The 16,531-nt window shown below is 44.1% G+C and overlaps 1 protein-coding gene across 1 annotated transcript in view; it reads left to right on the forward strand.

The window, feature by feature from the left end:
- The window catches only part of MEGF10 (multiple EGF like domains 10), a 314,701-nt gene that overhangs the window by 88,397 nt on the left and 209,773 nt on the right, over nucleotides 1-16,531 (forward strand). Inside the window, exon 5 of the mRNA XM_068109104.2 lies at nucleotides 6,364-6,610. Coding sequence (XP_067965205.2) covers nucleotides 6,364-6,610 — 247 coding nt within the window. The remainder of the gene's footprint in view (nucleotides 1-6,363; nucleotides 6,611-16,531) is intronic.

The following is a 16,531-nucleotide window of genomic DNA, read 5'->3' on the forward strand; positions in this document are numbered from 1 at the left end:
GAGGAAATGGTTGGAAATTTAAATATTGGCCAGAATATTCTGGATTTGAGACCCAACAGTATTGCCAGATGTTTGTAAACAGTTAGGGTATAGATATTACAGTATTATTTGAACCAGCCTGATATCTCATAGTGATTTTATGAGAAGCTTCGAATATATGAGAAATATGAATATTTTACATTCTAACTTATATCCCCGAATAAAAGAGGCTTATCAGTCGAACTGTCGTATATCCCACAAAAGAGCTTATCAGTCTTTCTTTAACCCTGACAGTCCCTGTCCCTCATCATTTTACTAAAATTCACCAAATGTCCGTCTGTCCGTTCGAAGGTACCGGAAAAACGGCTGAATCGATCGCAACGATATTTTGGGTGGGTATTCCTGGGACCCCTGGGAGTAAAATAGGCTTTATTGTTTTTCCAAGTTTTCCAATTTTTCAGTTTTTCCAAACACAATGGAATAATATTTACCAATATGGACAGTGATGTAGTTTTTGTTGAAATTCTACAAATACTGTTTATTCTACGTACCAGGAGAGAATAGATAGACTCCTTACGAACTCTTCCTATATAAACGTGCGGCTCCGAAGTAACACGGCAGCGTGTGCAAAGCGACTGAGAAGCAAGTGTAGCGGCCGCTTCCGTGTTACAGATTCAGCGTGCACTCTTCACACATAAACGTGCGACTGAGAAAGACGTGTAGCGGCCGCTTCCGTTTTGCAGAATTCAATCTTTTTTCAGAATGGGCGACATGTAGTTTTTTTTTTGTTTTTTTGCATACTGAATCGAGGCTCGTGAAAGAGCTAACATTTATTTCACAAACAAATCAACCAGACAAACAAAACATACAAAAAGAGGGAGCGGAAGACAAGATGGGGAGAGAAGAAGAGAACACAACATATGAGAGCAGGGAGATGTGTGGGAGGGAGAGGGCTTGGGGGGAGGAGGCGTGGGAAGGGGGTTAAGTATAAAACACAAGGACATCAAGGACTTCCAGGACAGAAGTTGGTATTTCAAAAAAGTGGATTTGGAGTGAAATTAGCAGGGGGTAGAAAAGATCAAGGTTTTGGATGGGGTAAGATAAGAGATGGTGGTGAACAGCTGTTTTAAAGACCTGGAGGGTGGAGTGGGATTGAAGAGAGTGAGGAAGTTTTGAAATGTGGTTTTCCCAGGAAAGATCATGGCAGATAGTGAGACCCAAAAGCTTGAGTGACAGAACTTCTTGGAGAGGATTATTCAGAAAGTGGATGGGAGGGTTGTCCAGTCGGTCTTTTCGGAGAGACATCGTAAGAGTGTGAGATTTGTCAGGATTGGAAGACATGTTCCACTTGTTTGCTCAGTCTGTGATTTTGTCCAGGTCTGCAGAGAGTGGGGAGGCTGCAGACTGCCGATCTGAGCGATGAGGAATGGAGCGACAGAGAGTAGAGTCATCAGCAAAGAGATAGAGAGGATTTTCAAGAGAGTCAGAGAGATCATTGATGAAGACCAGAAAAAGCACAGGGCCCAGAACACTACCTTGGGGAACTCCAGCCTGAACAGGAAGAGGAAATGAGAGAAACCCATTCAGGGCCACACGTTGACTACGACTAGAGAGGAAGTCCGCCATCCATGCGTGGAGATTTCCATGAATACCAAAGGAGGAGAGTTTGGTGAGCAGTGCGGGGTGCCAGACCGTATCGAAGGCACGTGATATGTCAAGGGAGACAGCTCTAATTTCCTGTTTGGCATTGAGGACCTCCATCCATTGTTGAGAAAGCAGAAGCAGCATGTCCAGAGTAGAGTGACCGGGTCTGAAACCAAATTGATGATCAGAGATCAAGCCATTGGAGAGGAGGAAAGATTTCATATCTGAAGCAATGATGGATTCCATGACTTTGCTGATAATTGGGAGAAGGCTGATTGGACTGTAGTTGCTAGGATCTGTTTTTGCACCTATTTTGTGCAAAGCGGTGATGTTCACTGATTTCCAAGCAGATGGCAGATGACCTTGAGCAAAAGAGAGGGTGAAGAGAACAGAGAGAGGGAGTGAAAGAGCGGAAGAACAGGATTTTAGGACCCGTGGGCTGATGCCGTCAGGTCCAGTTGCAGAATCAGAGTCGAGGGTTGACAGAAACTTTTCCACCTTGTCAGGAGGAAAGGACACAGAGCCCAGGAGCAGCTGGGTATGACTGGGTACGGTGGGTACAGAGACGGATGGGTGTGGGACACAATATTTAGAGGCAAACACAGAGTTGAGGCATTCAGCTTTTTCACGTGCGGAGTCAGCCGTGTAGCCGTTTGAGGTGAGGGAGGGGGTGGAGGGGGAACAAACACCAGAAACAGATTTGACCAGACGCCACCAGGATTTGGAACAGGGAGACAGATAAGAGATTTTGGTCTTGAGAATGGAGAGATATTGTTTCCTGGCTCTCCTGAGGGTGGACACACACTTGTTTCGGGCTTTGTGAAAGGAAATGAGATTTCCTTCCGTTGGATTTGCTTTCCAGGAGACGAAAGCAAGTTGTTTCTGAGCAGCAGCCTCACCACAAGATTCCGTGTACCATGGACGGGAGGAAGGGTATGACAACTGAAGACGAGATGGGATAAATCTGTGCAGGAGAGAGAGCAATTTACTTTGGAAGAATTCCCAGGATGAGTTGATGTCAGAGGCGGTAGAGATGGGAGACCAGTCCAGATGATTGATGGCTGCTTGAAGACCATGCCAGTTGGCCTGAGTGAAATGCCAGACTCGTGGACGCTGAGGAGGCTCCCTGAGAATGGTCAGAGAGATGTCCACTTTAACAAGCACATGATCAGATGAGCCGATTGGAGCAGAAGAAGAGCAGCAGACATTTTCAGGGAAGTTAGTCATAACCAAGTCCAGAAGAGAAGATGCTCCGTTGACTGAGATCCGGGTCGGGAAATTGACAGATTGTGTCAGTCCCAGTGAGTCGCAGAAGTCCTTTGCTGAAGAGCCATGGCTGGTGAGAGAGGTACCCACACCCAGCCAACTGGCATGGTGACAATTGAAATCACCACATATGAGGAAGACAGAGTTGGGATGGGTAGATAGAAGTTGGTCCATATTATCAGACTGTGAGATGTAGATGGAGTCATTACTGTTTGGTGGACGGTACAACATACATATGAACAAAAGGTGGGAGTGAAGGGGAAGCCGTAGCCAAAGGTATTCCTGGGGGTGAGGTGGAGAGAGGGCAGTGCAGGGCGACTGAGGAAGAGAGTTTTTTTGATAAAGATAGCAACCCCACCTCCAGGACGAGGCTCAGGTCTATCATACTGGAGGAGGGAGTAACCTGGGAGAGATACCAAGGAATCAGAGACATCATGAAGGAGGAAAGTTTCTGTTAAGCAGATCACGTCTGGTTTGTCAGAAGCAACCTGTATGGAGAGATCAGTCAAGTTTGAGCGAAGGCCCCGGATGTTTGAGGTCCATACCGTTAAGGAAGAGGAAGGGGGAGCATCGGATACAGAACAGGGGGGGGGGGGGTGTAGGGTAAGATGTGGAAGAGGAGGAAGAGGTAGGCAGAGCTGTTGATAGTGTGTCAGAGATTTCAGAATAGCTTGGAGAAAGGGAAGAATGGGGCGGACAAAAGGTTTGATGGTGATTTGGTGAGGCACAGCGAGGTGTTATTTGAGGAGGGGGAAGAGCGAAGCAGAAGGTTGGGGGAGATGAAGGTGAAAGTTGGAAGGGGGAAGAAGCGGGGAGGACGCTTTGAGAAGGAGGGGTGAGAGGGGTGTCTCGGAGGGGAGGAGCGATGGAGAGTCTCGGAGGGGAGGGGTGTGGGGGGAGTTTAGGAGGGAAGGGGCAAGGGGGGAGATTTGGAAGGGATGGGTGATGGGGAAGATTTGGAGGGTAGGGGCAAGGGGGAAGATTTGAAAGAGATGGGTAATGGGGAAGATTTGGAGGGGAGGGGCAAGGGGGTAGATTTGGAGGGGAGGGGTGATGGGGAAGTTTTGGAGGGGAGGGGTGATGGGGAAGTTTTGGAGGGAAGGGTGATGGGGAAGTTTAGATTTTGATGATTTGCGTGTGATATGATTAAACGGATGTTAAAAAATGAATCGTTTAAAATAAAAAAAGCCCTTCAATTTCCGATATTTTGCCTTTTCATTTGGGCCTCCAAATTGAAGCCACACCCATTGGGCGGGTACCGTTGCTTGTGTCCGTAATTGATCGTGAGATGATTCGACCAGCACCACATAGCTCATACGCATTGCATCATTTTAGCTCTTACACGAGCCTCGATGTTGTATACAACAAAAAAAAAAAAAAATCCATAAACCGGGGAAACCGAGGCTAACTGCCAGGAAGTTCACATTATATGCATAAGAGCAGTTTATTATAAGAGCTGTGCTATTGTGTATGTTGATAGATTTGGAAATTCGTTTGGGCCTATCAGGTTTGTGTCACCATACTTGTTTTGATCGATGCGAGCAGATATCCCATTTTACCCCCATAGCACCGTCCGGTTGCACCTATTAAGTCTCTTCCACCAGGATCTCTCATCTTTACAGTCAGTTTCCCACGAGGCAAACAATTAATTGGTTGAACAAACATTTAAAAAACGCAAACAGATGGTCATTCGTGCTTCTTAAAAAGTCCTAAGTAATGAACCGCTCATCGAGTATAGAATTTTCACTCGGTATGCATTATTTTCTGCAATATAGATATTTCATTTGCTTGGCTTGTGATAATTGAGATTTAAAAAAAAAGTATTATATAAACCCTAAACTGACACTTTAAAGATTCAAATCTGTTTAATTGAACTGCCGGGACTTTCTTCAAATTATCGCACTAAAACCTATTATCCTGATAATTACTGCTCTGCTTATATCATTCTTAGCTTTCCAGAATCCTAATGAATAAAGTGTTGGAATGTTGTGATATTCCATCGTTAGCATGGAAACATCCATTTATTTTCCTTTGCCACGTTAACCGGTGATCAAGACGACTTGAAAACACTTCTTTTTCATTTTTTTTATCTCCTGCACATTTATTTTTTGATATCTTATTCACTTTATGGTTTGCATTCGTCAGTTCATTTATTCGGTGGATGGAGGTTTTGTTTTCACCCCTGTCTGTCTGTCTGGTTTTTTTGTCTATGAACAGGATATCTCAAAATGTTATGGACTGATTCAGACAAAATTTGGTGGACAGGGCGGGTGTGTAAAAAGGAAGAATTGATTTAATTTTGGTGACGATATGGATATGAATGCGAAAGTTTTTTTTTTATTACCTCCGCCACAAAAGGTGGATGGAGATTATGGTGCTAACACCCCTGTCTGTCTGTCTGTTTGTCCGTTTGTGAACAAAATATCTCAAAAAGTTGTAGACGGATTCTGACGAAATTTGGCAGAGATGTAGCGTATGTGACGAGGACGAAATGATTAGATTTTTGGTGAAGATCCGGATTCGGATCCGGCTACTGTGACGAGGAAGAATCGATTGTATTTTGGTGAAGATCCGGATCCAGAACCACCTAGTATAATTTTTTAAGTGATTCTTCACCATTGAGTGATTTTGGCAACCAGGCGGAGGTTTGCTCTCTACTGAGTGCCGTTCTAGTTATTGCTCTTTTAGGGGGCATGACCTTACTACGGCTGATTAATTTATACCTTCGCTCATTGAATTCCGGGTCACTGTGATTTTCACATACGGGTCAGGGCAGACTTATATCGTTTCGTTTGTACTGGCTTACGATTAATAAGTCATTTTGGTGAATTTCGCACTGTATGAATAAATGAGCGTAATAAATGTGTCGGTCCATGAGGGAGTGGTGGAAGTGGTTACAAATGGTCTTCCAAAGCTGCTTTGCGGAGCAAATGCAATTTAGTTACCACTGAAGTGATGTCGCCGGGTTTCTTACAGGCTGTTGTTTAGTTTCATCTCCTTGGATAAAGTTTTGTCATCATTGTTTTTGTTTCCTTCATCTGGAAGCTCGTTTTTGTATTACGGTCATTACTTGTGTGCTCTTTGTTATTCATTCATTCAGTTTTATTATTTTCGATATAACCAAAAGTCATACCACTTCCTTGAATACTTGACTTTCTGTGCTCTGACAAATTAACTTCCTGGTGTCCAAAATATAAATTTGTTAGTAAAATATTCAGCCAAAAAGCCCATTCCTGTTTTTCTTTTTCTTCTTTCAGATATGAGGAAACAAGAGACGTAAACGTAAAAACCACAGAGGAAAAGGGTGTATAAAGCACCTTGACCTAGATGATTGAGTCAGAATTCTTTCACTGAGCACCCTGTCATGTTTCCGCTGTTAGAGGTTGTGCGATTTTTCTTACCCATAAACACTGTTTTAAATCAAGCTCCTGACATCCCTCCTTACTCTTGCCCGTACCTCCTTACCCTGGCCAGGATGTGACAGCACTCACTGGGGCCCTCATTGCAGTAACCGCTGTCAGTGCCGTAACGGAGCACTCTGTAACCCCATCTCTGGAGCCTGCGTGTGTGCCGCTGGGTTCCAGGGTTGGCGCTGTGAAGAAATCTGTCCTCCTGGAACTTACGGACTCGCTTGCCAGCTCATCTGCAAGTGCCAGAACAATGCTCTCTGCGACTACATCACTGGAGAATGCCGGTGTTCTCCGGGATTCACGGGGGTTTTGTATGAAAATTTCCTTACCTGAATCTACCTTTGTGCATGCTTCTGTCATCTCGCTTTAGAACTCAGTATGAACGGTTCAGCAGGGCATTTTACTTAGTATAAAGCTCACATCTGAAATAATGAATAAAACATGCAGCTCAAAGAATATTTGTAAGAGAGCATGTACATGTTATGAAGAAGGTCAAAAGTTCTGCACAAATGCATGGTGGAATCTTTGGCCCCATAATCCTCCATTCTTCCCACCCTATTCCCTTCCCTTATATGTCTTATACATTCCCTTTTCCTCCTATTTCATTACCATCCCCCTACGATTCCATATCCTTTCCATTTTCTTTCCTTTTATCCAAAGTCCCAAACTGTTTATTTATATTTCTATCATCCTCATCATTCTCCTTTCCTCAATCATCTTTTTTGCACTTAACACCCCCGTCTCTCACCACAACTTCCCATCTTCATAGACTGTCTTTAATGTATCAAATGTAACATTTATTTTTTGCTTCTTTCTTGTTTTCTTTATGAGAGTAATAGTTTTCTTTTGTTTGTTTTTTCTTCATCCACCCATTTAACGGCGTGTTCCAGTTTTCACAAATTACTGAGATATGGTGTAGCTCTAATGCATTCTATAGTTTTTAAAATACAATACACTACATGACAAAATTTCAATAACTTCACAAATAAATGTGATCCGATTTTCATTTCACATTTTTGATTGGTTTACAGCCTGGTGTTGGCTTAGCGGTTAGGGTGCCGGCTTGGGATCTTAGGATCCTTGGTTCGAATCCCGGTCGATCGCTGAATTAACACCAGGGGGGCTGACTCAGCCTGTCATCCTTCTGAGGTCGGCAAATTGAGTACCATCTCACTGGTAATTCCTTGTATGTCGCAAGAGGTGACTAACAGTGTTGGCGGCAGGAAGGGCATCCGGCCGCAAAACATTGCTTCAAAAAGGGGACCACGGTGCCCAAAAAAGGCCAACCCCTGCTCTGTGGGGAAAAATGGCCTCTAAAGGTGGTTCTTTTTGATTGGTTTGTGTGTTGTAAGTATTTTCCTCGTGACTGTGCTCCCCATTTTTAAATCCAAAATTTGAAAAAACTAAACTTTCCATTGCGTCTCAAAGTTATTGTCCTTCTCATCTTCGACATTCAACATCCTCCGCAAGTTTTCGACACCTACTCGTAAAAACATTTCTCATTTACTCTCCCCAAGTTAATTTTTTTTTCTCGTAAATTTACTTTCTTTTCTGCGGTCTCTGGCATCTCTCGTTAAACTACATTTCCTTAATGGTCGTAGTATCAGACCAAATAAGAAACGTTTATTAAATGGCCATATGGTCCATTGCACTCATGTGACATTCTAAGTTCGGAAGCAAACGGGCAAAGAAATCCAATTGACAAGAAAATTGCGGAATGGTTCATAGAACCTTCTCGACACTCTTGGCCAGCTGCGATCACCTTCCTTATTCAATACACTCGAAGGCAGAAGAGGCTGACGCCCTCATGTAGATATTTGCACAATCAAGAATGGCCTACAGAGTCCAAATCATGAGCGAAATCTTATTTCGTGCTTTTAACTGTAATTACTTTTAATTTAATTACTTTAATTACTTAAATCCTATTTAGTAATTGAGTGTGAAATATTAATCGAAATTTAGTGCGATTGAGCAAGATAGATAAATGTACATACTTGGAACGCTGATGGAACCAAAACCTTGAAACATCGAGGCCGACACGGAATGTTTCCAAAGTCCAAATATCAATGTTTCATCTGGAATTTTAAATTTAAATATCGGTTGATGGCAATAATTAATAATCGAATAAGCTATTTTCTCTTATAATTATTGATATAATTTCTTCTCGATGTTTGTCAATTTTCAAAACCGTATAATAGCTTGACTCGAAACCTGAACATTCTTTCAAATAAATATAATGGCGTTATTATGAAATTGTGGACTGCCATAAATTTACAGCTGAAACTTTGTAATGACTACTCTTACCAGAATCATAATTTCCATGACTTCTTAACATGAAGTGTGATATTACATCCAGGATAGAAAGCCGTGTGAAAGTACTGGAAGAGTGTCCAATTTGGCAGTGTGGTTCCGTTCCGTCTCTATATAAACCACGCCTACCTCAATCGACCCAAAATCAAATTTTCCACCAATCTTGCCTGATGGGATGACCTGGAGAGCGCGTGGCAGAGTGTGAAACCAAAGGGAGATTCCAAATGAAGTGCGCACTCTCTCATCTACACCACAGGTTGTCACAGCTTGATAAAATAAAATATAAACATTGGGACTTTTAACTTCGTTTCCCCATAGAGTCTGAATGAACAGTATCAGATTGTTCCAGAATGCAGTTAGCCTGATGATGATAATACACACAGCATTGTTTGTGACTACATATTTCTTCCTTGCACGTGTTCCCTGTGCTTGTGGTGTCGGCCTTAGTGTGCCAGTACCTCTATTAAATCCCAACTCTTCTGTGTTAAGGTTTTGCTTTGACAATCCTCCATCCTTAGGAACCCTTTAGCTTCCTTGACTGTTCATGCTTTCTGTTTGAGCACGAGACTCAGTACTATGCCTGTCTGTCTGTTTGACTTCTGTGAGCAGGATATTTCAAAAATTTGTGGACGGATTTGGAGGAAACTTGGTGGACAAGAACGGATTCGATTTTGTTGAGGATTCGGATCCGGATACGAGATTTTTTTTTTTAATTCAAAAGTGATTCTTCATAATTGAGACATATGGCCAAAAACGACATACAGCATGATATTTCAAAAAGTTATGGACGATTCGGACAAAACATGGTGGATGTTTCGGGTAGATGATGAGAACATGCTGATTAGATTTTGGTTAAAGTACTGTTACAGATACAAATATTGTCACTGGTGGAGGAACAAACATTGGCTCAAGATCGAAGTCTGTGGCGACGGATCGTCGTTATGGACAGATGGCAGGACAGGGACCAGCAGTCATTGACCCTGTGTCGATGCCTGAGATAGATCGATAGACTGATGCAGATCCAGCCTATCATTGGGCGACAAAACATAAATGTTCAGCCTAGTGGAGGTATGCGCTCTCCGGAGTGCCATTCTAGTTACTCTCGCCAGAGGAGAGGGTATTGCATTTGAGTCCGTTTGTCTGTCTGTCTGTCTGTCTGTCTGTCTGTTTGTTTGTCTGCACAGAATAAATATGATTTTCTCTGCAACGGTTGGTCTGATTGACAGGAAATTTTCACCATAGGTGCACCTCCACCTGTACAATTTTTAATGATAAGTATGACGTCATATGTCACGTGGTACGGGCGCAATCTTGGGAAAAAACGAAATCTTTCGAAATCAAAAAATTTCGAAAAAAACGAAACGAAACGTTTCGAAAAAAAAACCAAAAATCGAAATCTTTGCACTTCTCTATCTCCGAAAGCGCTGCATAGAAAAAAATTCAGACATGGCTCATTGTAAATAACTCAATGGGGAATACCATGTTAATGATGATGTCATAGGTGCCTCCATTATGTCATAATTCGACAAGTACAAAACTTCATCCGATCAAGATGAAATTTATTGAGTGTCATCTAGGCATAAATTGGTAGAAAGAAAATTTATGATGATGTCATCATTCATGTGGTTTGGCCACCACATTTGTTTCAACACAAAAGCCTTAAAAACCACTAAAAACACGTCCTGGCGAAGGTCTGCAATCTCTGATTGCTCTTTCTTGTCACCCTCTCCAGGGGAGAGGGTATTACATTTGGGCCCGCTTGTCTGTCTGTCTGTCTGTTTGATTGTTTGTCCGCACAGAATGTGAGTATGTGTATTAATTACATTTGACCCTTTAGAAACTTAAGACCCCAAAGACCTTTTACAACCCTAAGTCCCCTTAATACCACAAAGACGATGAAGACCCCTAAAATCTGATGATCCTTAATGAAAAGTGAAAGAAAAGATGATCCCAAAGACACAAAAAACACAGAGGAACTAAAAGACCACACAGGCCCAAAAAATCTCAAGGACCCCGAATACCCGAGGACCCATATGGCCCCAAGGACCCAAGAGTCGCAGAGGACCCAAAAGACCAAAAAGATGCAAGAACCCCAAGGACTCAAAAGATCCCGAGGACCCAAAATATCCTGAGGACCCAAAAGACTCAGAAGACACAAAAGACCCAGAGGATCCAAAATATCCTGAGGACTCAAAAGACCCAGAGGACCCAAAAGACTCCTAAAGCCCTTAAAGACCCCCTAAATACACTTTAGACACCTTTAGATCCCTTCACCATTAATTTATACCTTTTATACCCTTTAAATTTTTACATCACTGAAGTACCTTAGACTCCTTCGACCTTAATATGATTTAGACCCCTTACATCCTTCAGACAGATTACACAGCTTGGACTCTTGCCTTGACCATTTGGAACATTAGACCACTTGGACCTTTTTAAACCCTTTTTACATGCTTGAGACATTAAACCCTTTTGACCATTTAGACACTACTATTGGAACATACCCTTTTAACTTCGCTCTTTCGCTCTTTCACGAGCCTCGATATTGTATACAAAAAAAACAAAAAAAAAAAAAAAAAAAAAACTTTTAGACTATCTCAAACCTTTTAAGTGCACACCTTGCAAATATCTGCGGTCTTCTTGTAAAGCACAGACTTTACTCTTTTCAGCAAGTGATGGGCAAACTCGACCTACCTACAGAGGGTGGGAGTGTTGGGGGGCGGGATAAGTACCCTACTAGTGTGTATTAATTACATTCGACTCTTTAGAACCCTAAGATCCTTCATACCCTTTACAACCCTAAGACCCATTAATGCCACAAAGACACTAAGGACCACAGAGACCCTAAGACCCCTAAAACTCTTTAGAACCCGAAGATCTTTTGAGACCCCTAATTCCCTTCATAACCCTAAGACCATTTAAGACACCTACCATTCTTTGAGACCTCTTATATCACCCTGAGACACTGCAGACCCCTTAGATGCCATAGACCCTGTCACGGCGCCACACCCTTTTGAACTCTTAAACCTCTTAGACCCTTTCAAACCCCAAAGACCTTTAGACCTTTTCAGCTTTTTAGACCTTTACACATTTACAACTAGACGATTTAGACCTTTCATTTTCAAGCAACAACCTTTCATTTAGTACATCATTCCATTTATTTGCCACACAAAATACACCACACAAACCAAGTCTGGGCGAGGGTATTGCAATATTTGATTGCTCTTTATTGCTGTACATGTTTTTATACCCCCAGAGCCGAACGCCGGAGGCATTGTATTTTCAGGTTGTCCATTTGTCTGTCCGTTCATTAACATATCTTTTTTTTACCATTATAACTTGTGAACCACAAAAGGGATTTCAACTAAATCTGACACAAATATAGATTATAATACAAAGATGAACGGTTTACATTTTGGGTTCAAAAGGTCAAAGGTCGATGGTCTTAAACCCTTTAATTGAAAATCTTTGTTTCTACAATAACTTGTGAACCACTGAAGGGATTTCAACCAAACTTGGCAAAGTATGGACTGTATTACAAAGATGAGCTGATCCAATTTTGGGTTCAATCGGTTAAAAGTCGGGCACTCTTTGAAAACCATTTTGCAGACTATAACTTGAGTTAGAAGTATCTGATGTTGTCTCTCTTCAACTTATCTCTATTTTCTGTCTTTCTGTGTCCCTCTCCCTCTCTTCTGTCTCTCTCCCCTCTCTCTCTCTCTCTCTCTCTCTCTCTCTCTCTCTCCCCTCTCTCTCTCTCTCTCTCCCCTCTCTCTCTCTCTCCTCTCTCTCTCCCTCTCTCTCCCCCCTCTCTCTCTCTCTCTCTCTCTCTCGCCTGATCTTTAATTGTTATGTGACCTTTAATTGAGATGAAACGTAACTGTGCGTTGACATAATGCGAGTGGAGACATATCCATCAAGGCATTCAATTCAAAAAATTTTTTTTTCCCCAATGAATAGCACAAGAAATTTGGAGTTGAGAGGTTTCCAAGTGCTCAGGGTCATTTATTTTCAAGAAAGAAACTGTGCTTATAATACAAATAAAATACAGATAATGATAAGTCACTGTGATGTATAAATGAATTTTGTCTTAAATTAACGATGTGAAAGTTAAAGATTTTATTTAAACATTGAAAAGTGTGTCTCAAATTTATATTTTATGATTAAAAATACCAAAAACTGTTTATACAGTAAAGCCTAGATTTTCATTAAAGTCAAACCAACATTGATATTCACCAACATCAAATAATGTGAAACAAGTTTGTTTATTTATATTGTTACAGACGCGGTGGTGGATGTTGGTTCACCGAGCGGTTTGGTATGACCGCGCCTGCACGTTTACCCGATTATGCTCGAACGTTGCCGAGTCGCGCTACGCTAAATCAATTGAGGAAAAGGACACAACGGCTGGGTTAAAATGACACGACACCAAGGGTTCAGTTCTCAAGACCTCCGGAGGAGGTTATATTAGGGCAGAAGGTCAGATTACAACTACCAGAGGGACAGCATAGAAAGACAGGCACTTAGACACACTTATCTTATTCCCTGACAGACGACAGATAAACAGGACAAAAACTGACTCACACGGGGATTGATGGCCAGGAAAGCGGGTATTCGATGGCCAGCACAAGGTGCACCTTGTGCTCAGGGACAGTATAGCGCGGCCCAAAAGATGCAGGAGGTCTCTCAGCGCTCGGAGGTAGTGACTTCTCTTTCTCCAAGCTGGGGGCGCATCTGACGTCACATCCGGTAAGTCGCCGCGTATATCCGGCGGGGAGTGACACGCCCTCGGCTCGTTAGCTCCGCCCCAGATGGAATCGGCCCGTTGCTTCTCATTGGGTGCGTGCGGGGGGGTTACCGGCTCCGCCCTTGACGAGGGGCTGACAGGGAGCCCCTTCGTGGTAACCCCGTCGGAGCGCATGGTCATGGCGGCTAACCGAGCCGGTGTGAGGACGCACACTCCCCCCGCGCCGCGCCGCCCCCATCTCCTCTGTTGTTGTAGTTGTAGTTGTTGTTGTAGTTGTCGTTGTAGTTGTTGTTTGGGGAAGAAGATGGGAGGAGGTAAGGGAAGGTCCTAAACTCACTACTGGTGCCATATAATCACATTCTGGTGCAACGAAGAGTCAGAATTAATGGAAACGAGTCCTTAACTGACATAGACTAAGAATAACTAGCAAGATGTCCTATAGTTGTCTACGTGAGATGCGGTGGACCTGGGCACGACATTTAATGGGGGAAAAAGGGGAAGGTCGGTTCTACAGAGTGTTATTTACAGGCAATGGGACTAGGGAATGGGGGATTGGGGATAGTTGGGGAGTATTGGGGAAATAGGGGAGTATTTACAAGCGGATATTGAGGCCAAATGCCATATCCGCAACATTGCACCCTTCTCTACCCTCGGGGCGTCCCGACCCGATAAATGTTTACCTATTTTAGTGTGGCACTCAGATGTAGTTCCCTCTACTATTAACTCTACCCTGAGTGCGACAGTTTTACAGATATTCACAAATGAGTAAATATGTCCCCCTGCGACGTTGCACCCTTCTCCTCACAGAAACACACCCACAGGATAACCGAATTGCGGAAAGAATTCGCAAACTAAACATACAGCCGGTAGGGAGCATTATTTACAAGACTACACTGATATTTACACTACGATCCAGGACCTGTTCTTTGAGGAACACATGCAGATGTTATGCATAGAGAGAGCACGCATGCCAGCATCGATACACCAACCCACGAGTGCTCTGTGGCCTACGGCCTTTAATAATGTGCAGAGCACCCCTTCCAAGCATCAAAAGCACCACCCCATCACACAGTGAGCACCATCCGGTGCACCAATAAAGTGTTTATAAATCACCGGTGGTGTCGCAGCCGGCCGATGTTCTGCCGCTGGTCTTGCCTTCATGTGGTGCACTTGGCCTTCTTACTTCTTTAAAAAAAATCAAGAAAGGCGCCAACCGCGTCCATTTCTGTATTGTGGCCGTCAGGGGCCAACTAAGAGTGGTTCACCTGTTTGGCATAGGTGCCACGTTGACCCATAGGTCCTTCCACGGGTGGTGCTTGGCCGCAAAAGAACTGCGGTCCATTGTGGGTGGCCACAAACATTGCGGTCCATATGGTGTATCGATCCAAGCAGCAAGCAGCGAAAGTGCAGGCCCACAACTGCGGAGCCAGCACCTCTCTCTCCTCTCTCTCTGCCCCAAAGCCAGATCCTCGGAGGTGGGAGACAAAAGAAGCAGACAAGTGAGTAAGGTGGTAAGGGCGCAAAAGTGCACGCAATATAAGATGATGCACACTGGGGGCACATGGGAACCAGGTGAGACAGGTACGTTCCTACCGTACGCCCCCCCCCCCCACCAGGTAACCTACATGGCCCCTCCCTTACCCCTTACTGTATCCACAAAACACAACACTACCCATAAACATCTACTTTACAAATCAACAAACATCCCTACTGTCTTCCCCGTTCCTCCCATATACCAAATTCGTCTTCTCTCCCTCCTAACCAATCAAATTTGCCATTTTCAACTTTCATCAAAATTTGCCATCTCCAACTCAACATCAAAATTTGCCATTACCAATTCATCATCAGTCCCTCCGAGGGAGGGAGAGATGGAATCACCCCAATGTCTCATCCACGTCGTGATGCGTCTCACCAATCCACAGCAATCTCATTTCCTGCAACAAAACAAAGAAAACACAGGTGTGGAGTCATCATCATCACCACAGGTAAGTGGCTGCGTATGGTGCGACAGGTTCATCAATCCTAACTATTTCCTAAATGACTTTAACAACTTTACACTACCCGGGGTCTTTCTCCGGCCAAACCATTGGCCCTCTTACACTATGGGTTCTAAAAACCAATTCCCATTGGCCAAACTGTGGTGCTTTTCAATTTGGGGTCTCACTCCCCCGATTCATCTCCCGGTGCCCTCGCACAATTTCTGGGCTGTGGCGTGTACCTCTCCCAGTGGGTCTACCCACCTGCACACCTCCACCACTGCAGTTGCCTCCGAGCTTACCTGCTCCTTACCCTAACCTAACTACCTGGGGAAGGCCCTCTGGCGCTCTCCCCACTCGGTGCCCTCTCTGGCACTGGGCTACCCGGTGTCCGTCCTCCGGATCCTCGGGCCCCATCCACAACTACCGGCTCCCAGAGCCCACCTGCGGCCTCACCTGGCCGACATCCTCACAGTGGTGGAGTGCCCAACCAACTACACACACTAACAGGCTACACGCCCAGCCATTTCCACAACGCTAATGCACCCATCCACAATACCATTCTGCAACCGCACCACAAATGCCAATATCCAACCACAATTTACCTATACCCTCTACCTAACACTTACACTACCCGCCCCGGGTATCCGTGATGGGGGTCCACTCTTCCCCCATTCACACCTTCACACCATGCACACCACTCCGTACCACTTACTCCAACTCTCTCCACACACCTGTACTTGCACACCTGTGCTCTCACTCTTGGTGCCGCCTGCACCCTTCTCTCCCCAAGCGCATTAGCGCTGATCCACACACTCACTACTCACACACTGCTCCACACACCTGTCCAGTTGCACACCTGTGCAATCACACCTGTCCAGTTGCACACCTGTGTAATCACACCTGTTCCATCCTCACACACACGGCATCATCTCAGCTAACTACTCCCTTCTGAAACTTGCGCTTCCCAGTCGTCCCTTTAAACTATTGCGCTCCCACGTCATTATCATCCACACTAATCTACCTGCGTCCCCACTACAGGTATCTGTCACTAACTAACCTTAACGTCACCTACTGTCATCTTCGCTAGATCCCTATCAATATAACCTAACCCACCCGGGCTAGTTTTCACTGCCATCAACCCCATAAGCTATTGCTCCTTTGCCCCACTATGGGAAGGGTGGCAGGGATGCCACCCT

The sequence above is a fragment of the Myxine glutinosa genome, chromosome 2 (genome assembly GCF_964187855.1).
Source record: "Myxine glutinosa chromosome 2, kmMyxGlut1.1, whole genome shotgun sequence".
In the NCBI taxonomy this organism is placed as follows: domain Eukaryota; kingdom Metazoa; phylum Chordata; class Myxini; order Myxiniformes; family Myxinidae; genus Myxine; species Myxine glutinosa.